Source organism: Dysidea avara, chromosome 14 (assembly GCF_963678975.1).
Source record: "Dysidea avara chromosome 14, odDysAvar1.4, whole genome shotgun sequence".
Taxonomy (NCBI): Eukaryota; Metazoa; Porifera; class Demospongiae; order Dictyoceratida; family Dysideidae; genus Dysidea; species Dysidea avara.
Genome location: NC_089285.1, coordinates 1,605,839 through 1,613,623, shown reverse-complemented (window position 1 = coordinate 1,613,623; position 7,785 = coordinate 1,605,839). Strand labels below are relative to the sequence as shown.

At 41.3% G+C, this 7,785-nt stretch overlaps 1 protein-coding gene across 1 annotated transcript; it reads left to right on the top strand.

Moving 5' to 3' along the window:
- Positions 1-5,477: 5,477 nt before the first annotated feature.
- LOC136244554 (uncharacterized) lies at positions 5,478-7,178 on the top strand. The gene is made up of 3 exons (XM_066036127.1): positions 5,478-5,906; positions 5,966-6,973; positions 7,030-7,178. The coding sequence occupies exons 1-3, from the start codon at positions 5,750-5,752 to the stop codon at positions 7,149-7,151; spliced, it is 1,287 nt and encodes a 428-aa protein (XP_065892199.1). The 5' UTR covers positions 5,478-5,749; the 3' UTR covers positions 7,152-7,178.
- Positions 7,179-7,785: the final 607 nt, after the last annotated feature.

The following is a 7,785-nucleotide window of genomic DNA, read 5'->3' as shown; positions in this document are numbered from 1 at the left end:
GCAGGCACCTTCCCTGTGTTACTTACACATCAGATAGTTACTACAATTAGTCCTGTAGAACCATCTACAACTGGGATCAAATCAAGTGATCAAGGGGTAAATTAGCACTGAATCAAGCGATCAAGACATTCTAGAAAGTGTTGATTAAGCTAGCTCACAAGCAAAATAAGAATTTACAAAAATATATGCTAAATCATCGAGCAATCAAGGCTTTTTTGTGATCAAGGTATATTTTCATCGATCAAAAACCTTGATTCCTGTTGCAGATGGTTCTACAGGACTATTGGTAGTAACCCACCCCTTGTTAAAAGCCAAACGCATTGTATCATAAGCAAACAAAGTATGTAATTAAGTTTATAGCTTCTGTGGGGTGCCTTAAGCTTCTTTTAACTACGAAACTGTGTTTTTTGGTGGGTACATCTTTGCTTTCTACACATATTACTCCAACATGAAGCTATGCAACAGTAGAAATAATCATTCTTATGTGACATCATTTGTGTAGAAAACAAAGAAGATCTCAAAGGGCTATAACAGTAAAAGAACCATTAACTTTTTAAAACTTGATGGATAGATTGAGGGAAACACCACTATCAGTGCTCTCTCTTGCAAATAATAAGCAACTACAGCTGGTTACAAGGCCAGATTAAAAGACTTCTCAACTGTTTTTACTTAAGACATTATGCACATAAATGATGCCATAAATAATATAGGTCACCGTTCCAGGCACTATTCAACAAGGATGGATTAAAGGGACATTGCGCTCGTATGGAAGCCGTTCAAGTACAATAAACATTACATCGTTTATGACAAATAAAAACATTACGTAACGCGTGTACCGACTAAGCGCCTACAACAATAGAAATTATGGCATGTTCAGGAGTGGGATCTAGTATTCAGCCTAGGAGGCTTTTCGCAGAAATGGTAAGAATATAAATAGTCGCGTTTACTGCACTACAGTGTTTCGTTAGGAAAGATCATCACCGCAGCGATCAGGAGAGTCCGATTCGGACGATTCGGTTGTTTGCACACTTCGTTGCTCGTGCAAATCCACGTGTCAGACGAAGAAATGCCCCTGCAGGAACGCCGGTTTGTGCTGCAATAGTGAGTGCAAATGCGGCTCCACTAGAAATCCGTGTAAGAACAAGGTTGGTAGACCTAAGCGTAATGATATTGGGATTTTTATTTTGTACAATTTGATTTCAGGCACCAGCTGACGATGGCGACGATGTCCCAGGCCCTTCTAGAGTGGTGTCGCCCAGACAATGGCTACACAGTCTATAAGTAAGCTAAACAGTAGCAGGAGGACCATTGATAACAGTTTTTTTTGTAGGAATATGTCCGTACACTTTCAACGGAGCAATGCCAGAAGTTGATTTTGGAAACTTTCGATCATACTGGCGGAATAGAGTCTGCAAAGGCCGTACTCAATGGGCCTCCTGATGGTGATCCACCACCACCATCTAATAATGCTACACCATCATGGTGCAAGTGTGGGAGATGCCGTATCATGCCAACGGCTAATGAGAACAAGTGCTGTGGACAGCGCCCCTGTTTGACCACCACTCCCACATTTGAAAGTTTAGTCATGTGCCGGGAGTCACTACATGTTGCAATTGTTGGCCGCACTGATATATTTGTTGATCGGTCCGACTTCTCCAATGAGGGAATGCGGTATGCTGCGTACCGCCAATATATATTGTGGCAGAATGGATATCTAGGCCGAGGAAACCGCAGGGTTGTCCCTTCATGTGCTACATGGGCAATCAGGGGGAAGTATCCTAGTCTGGATGGCATGTACACTGGTTTTAGTGACACGTAACAATTTTTGTTGAGTTATTGTATCACTATTTGAGGTATCGTATCACTATTTGAGTTATTGTATCAGTATCAATCACAACGTTTCACAATACTAAGAAAACAAGATTAGGGGGAAGTCAGGGAAGAGTAAACATGCATGTGTAAACGTAACTAGTAGAGACATTGTCATCAACATAAATGGGGAGGGAGTAAACAAAAACATTTCGTATATGCACAAAACCAAAACTGCAAGTGACTGTTGACATTCAGTTGTCTGAGAATCTAGATTTTTTATTTGATACAATGTCTGTGGTAGGTTGTGACAGACAATGAGCAATGGTGGCCTGTATATTTACAGGATGATCATCTTGCACACGTTTCTTTGCTCTCAAAGTGCCATGAGATTCCTTTCGAGCTTCAAAAATTGCAGATATCAACTCTGGAATGTACTTGTAGTCCTTTTTGACTTTGACTGGAGTCACATACCACTTTTTCGACTGTTTCCGATACTTGCGGTGATATCTTTGGTCCCCCTCAGCAGTTGTAGCAATTTCGCGCTCTACGTGCATATTGTGGTCCAATACTGCAAGTTGTACCCTAGCCAGGTACGCTTGATCCCTACACTTCATCAATAAAGTAATGCTAATAAGGCTATCACTTACTGGTATGCAGTTCTCTTTGGAGCATATCCAAGGAGTAGACTGTGAAAAGACTCAAGCATTCCTGTATGTCTATAATAAATAAAGACGACGACAGTACAACTATATTCTAATTTATGTACTTGTACGTACCTAAACTTGACATAAGCATTGAGTGACTTGAGCCATGCCTTATCAGTCACTATTTTCCTTAGGACTTTGAATGCTGGTTGATGCTGATTGAAGTAGCAAATTTCTGATCCATTACAATCTGTAGGGGGACCAGTCAAAGGCGCGTGTTCACACTTTCCTAGTATCCAGTTGTGATCATTTAGAACATGGTGCAAAACTGAAATCCATTTTTCCTAAACAAAACAGTATACTTACCAGGTACATTTACAAAAAAAATACTTTTAATTTCATTGAGCTCCCTTCACACGTGCGGCAACAAAACCAAAAATGATTCACTATGTTCCCTGACCACTGGTTTATTCGACCCATGTGTCGTACCTTACCAGCCTAGAGGATTCAAGATAATTGTGGAATACCGTAGTTACAAAACATTTACACCTCGGCCAATGCCTTCTTTATCTTCTTGGCTTCATGCCATACATCTCGAGAATGGTAGACAGTGGGATATTTGGTTTCTGTAATTAGACATTTAGATACACACGATTTTGATGACTGCTTTAGGTGTACCTAAAGTCTTGGCAACAGATGATGAAGAGTCCGTTATCAATTCTACCACTTTCATGCCCTTGGATACTAAGAAGTCTAGACACTGACTCATTCCCTTTCTTTCCATATTTGGTGAGCGTAGTCCAACCTCGCGTTTGTCGACATTCTCAAAATGAAGAATTAGGTTTGACTCGGTTTCCATCACAGAGTAAGTGCAATACTTAGCACTTTTCCCTGGAGAGTCGCATCTACCGTCGCCAGCTAGGACTAACTCCTTAGTCCTGTACTTATCGAGAAGTTTAGCCTAGTGTGCATACATGTTTCAACTATTATTGTGCATGTGATTTACATACTTGCTCATCCGTGTAGTACTTCTTCACTGTTGGGAAAATAAAATGACGCTGATACCTGTAGAAAGTCGTCGGAGAAATTATTGCTAACTGCATGAAGTCGAAAAGCACTCGGATCTTGGTATAACTATTTCCCGATAGGATGATCCCAGACGCCAACAGAAGGTTGATATCAAATATCTTGCTTTGATTTTTGTTGATGTGAAACTCGGAAGAAGACCAGTAGAAGCGGTGTCCATTTCGGCATGTTGCATTGATTTCCACACAGTTACCAGTCACTTCACAACACACTTCACGACTGCAACTGCACTCTTGCTCTCGGCACTTCCCATTTGCTAGCTGCAGTAGTTGCTTGATTGAGCACATTATCCATTGGCTTCCTAGATTGAACTGGATTATAAAATGACAGTTGAATTTTACCTTACCAGACTGATCATTGTCACCTGATGGTTCATTCTCCTCAGCCTGATCATTGTCACCGAGTTGTGCATTCTCATTAGCACTATCCTCCGCATCACTGGCATGGATACATCGATGAGCTACTGTATTCATAATAGTATTCATTGTCTACCTTTCAGATGCATCAGATTCTGAATCCTCATCACGTAGTATACTTGTAGCATTGAGCAGCCTATTACACTACGTTTAGTTTAGCAGAAACACTACCATGCAAACCTTTGTCTGTCCTCATGGCAAATGCTTATAGTCTCGTCATCATCACCGTTCGCAAGAGGTTGATCACCAATGCACGCTTCACTAAAGTATTACTTAATATCACAATGGTTAGTGCATCAGTAAACCTTGCTTCAAAAGTGTATGAATCGTCGTTGGTATCTCCATGCTGCCTTGCAATATCGAGTGGCGTTGACGCTAACACTGGTGTTGGTTGAAATTCCATCGAAGCATGAAAACTATGCATAGTCGTTAAAATACACGTAGAAAGAAATGCATTTCACTAACCTTTCCCCATTCATCTCGAGGGTAACTTGCTCAAGAAGAAAACATGCCATTGCATCATCGTTCACTAAATTCAATTCACCCCTCAACGTTCTCTATTTATGGAACGTTTCGTTGGCTATGCAAATTCGTTTATTTGCGCTTTCCCACCCTCCTTCGTGCTTCTTGGGTCTGCCAGGCCCTGCTTGGCGGCGCTCCAAACCCGAGTCCAAACCAGTCGCCATTTTTACTGAAACACTGTAAACTTTCGTAAATTTAAGAGTGCGGCATTATTTCACTGGAAGTGAAATAATGCTATAGTTGAACAGCTTCCATACGAGCGCAATGTCCCTTTAATTAAAGGGACAGTGTACCAGTGTTGTTTACATGGTGAAGCCATTTAAGTTTATGACGGAACATTACCTAATTGCATGACGTAAATTAATAAAGTAGTGGGCGAAGTTTGTAAAGCTTTGTAAACACCTACTGCTGTGAAAGCATAGCGAGGCACAGCTGTATGAAATTAACGCTACACTACAACAACCTGTGTTCATGTATCACAACCAGGTGAATGGTCAGACTGCTACCATCGTCACTGTCAGCCTGTCACTGTCAGCCTGTCAGCACGCTACACAGCGATTATCATGTTATCATGAGGCGCCTGTTTATTGTCTGCTACGGTGTTGTGCAGCTGGAAAAAAGTATAAGCTTGGATCCTACCATTACTACCTGGTATACTTGCCGTAAAATTCCAGTTGTGCGATGATTTCGCTGGCAGTGAAATAATGCGGAATTGAACGGCTTCGATACCGATGCACTATCCCTTTAATAGTAATGTCAAAATACTTCTGTGGTAATTTAAGGCACCCCACTAAAGTCATACAAGAAGTGAAAATTCGGTACTCACACAAAACAGCTGGTTAGAGAATTACCTGCATAAAGACACTTGCTGTAATGGTAACGAGTTCGTCTAGGCATATTGAGTGGATTTTCTGTCGCCAAATACGTGTTGTAAGGCCCCCTTTGGCTTTGATTCGACGTTGCCATGTTGTAAATTTTCTATGTGAGTATCCGGCGATGTATCGCATTTCGTTTTTGTTACACTAAAGCGCGCTAGTTACTTACTGTTACTTTGGCAACATTCGTTAGGCAGGTGCGCTCGTATTTGTAAGCAGTTTTACTCCGAGAAGAAGCTGTAACCAGCAGGCGCTTTATTGGCGATACAACAGGCGTTTATTAGCACAAGAATCCACACATTGATTTGTGGGTTTGTACAGGTATGTAATTGGCTTCCTGGTAAATACATTTTTCTTACCATAAACAGCAGGTGAGCTGTCTCACCACTGCAAGATGACAAAACCAAAGTTTGTACACATTATCTGGACTGGTACTGAACTACACAGTGTACAGGCATCTAGGACTGTGGTTCAAGGGGAGATAAAACCTGGGGAAGACATAACAGCTAAATGGAAGGGGAGATCATATGGAGCAACAATTGTGGCAGTTGGTATGTGCTGGTGTAATTGCTATAGATAGCATTATAATAAGTGTCACTGATGTATCTAGGTAATGACAAACCTCCACTTGTTGCAGCGATGAAAAAGGCATGCGAGCCTGACACAGTCCAACAACTTAAATCTTTAAAATGCAAGCAAAAAGCTGCTCAAAAGTCGATTCAAAAGGCAAGGAAAGAATTTCACAGTGAATTTTATGAAGAGGAGGAAGAAGTACCTCCACTGCCACCACCATTGCCAATAATGCAGTTGATGTCCACCACCACCACTGTACCAGTTACCACCATGCAAGACATCCTACCCACTACTAACACTGGCCGCCATGTTGTACCAGCACTCCAAGCAGCTACCTTACCAACTACCAGCCACCATGTTATACCATCACTCCCAGCAGCTACCTTACCAACTACCAGACACCATGTTATACCAGCACTTCCAGCAGCTACCTTACCAACTACCAGACAACATGTTATACCAGCATTCCCAGCAGCTACCTTACCAACTACCAGACACCATGTTACACCATCACTTCCAGCAGCTACCTTACCAACTACCAACCACCATGTTGTGCCAGCTTTTCCAGCAGCTACCTTTCCAACCACTAGCCACCATTTTATACCAGCACTTCCAGCAGCTACCTTACCAACCACCAGCCACCAGGTTGAACCAGCAGCTACATTACAACCACCACCACTGTTTGCAGATTTATTAGACAATGGATTGCTGGAAGTCCTAAGATCCGTTGAGCAAAGCGAAGGGGGCTTGAATGATGTACAGCCCTTTGTTAGCCTCAGCAGAGAAGTGGCTGACATTAAAGAGAGGTTGGCATGCTTGGAGGACATAATATCTTCAGACAACAGTAGTAGCATTTGGAAGACGAATGATGGTTCAGCTACAGTACAACTTATTCTTTCTAACACGACTCTTGGATGGAAACTTGCACTACGCAAACTTTTACAACTGAAGTTTGGGGTAAATATGCTTGGAAATTCCTGTGCTGTGGGAAGAAAAGACGCGAAGTTTAACAAACTTGATGAAGCAAAGCTGCTCGAAATCAAAGGTACCCATCTGTATATACAATTATTTAATGTTATGTACGTACTGCTTAAATTACAGAGATGATCTTTGCTACATACGCTGGAACAGAAAATTCCAAAGACTTAACACCCCAGACTTTCAACACCGTGGTGAATAGTGCTTGTGCAGTAGCACGAAGATCTGCCAAGAACATGACTTGAGTATATACCTATATACACATGCATATATACTACTTATTAACTGTATTTAACATGTATGTATTTATTTCAGAATATTTATAAATAACTGTAATTAGCATACGAAAATATAATTACAAATGTTTGTTAACAAAAACTTATATACTGCATGCATGCACACACTAACATACAAATTGCATGCAAACTGCACACATGCACAAGCACACACACTGTATGGACTAATTTATAACACAAACAAATTGCATGCAAATCGCACGCATGCATTGGTATGCAAACCAAATGCAGTCACATTGTATGCATGCCTCTGGGCGAAATACTCACATGCAGAAGTTCACATCTTGCATGCATACACATGCATGCAAATTTTTGTTAGGGATCACATTGAGATTAGAGAATGTTGAGGTTATACTTTCCTTTACAGAAGGACTACCCAGGGTTGTTGCATCCAAATTGAAGAAACACAACCAGTATAGTGGCTACCTAGCAACTACATCAATGACAGCCAGCTTTCAACCTCCTCCACCACTGTCCATGTCAACAAACATGATTTTTATGTGCTTTATTAGTAGGTGGCACTACAATGATGTCACTGCACTACAGATTGCTGCTACAGTATGTTTGGAGGATTTCCTATTGT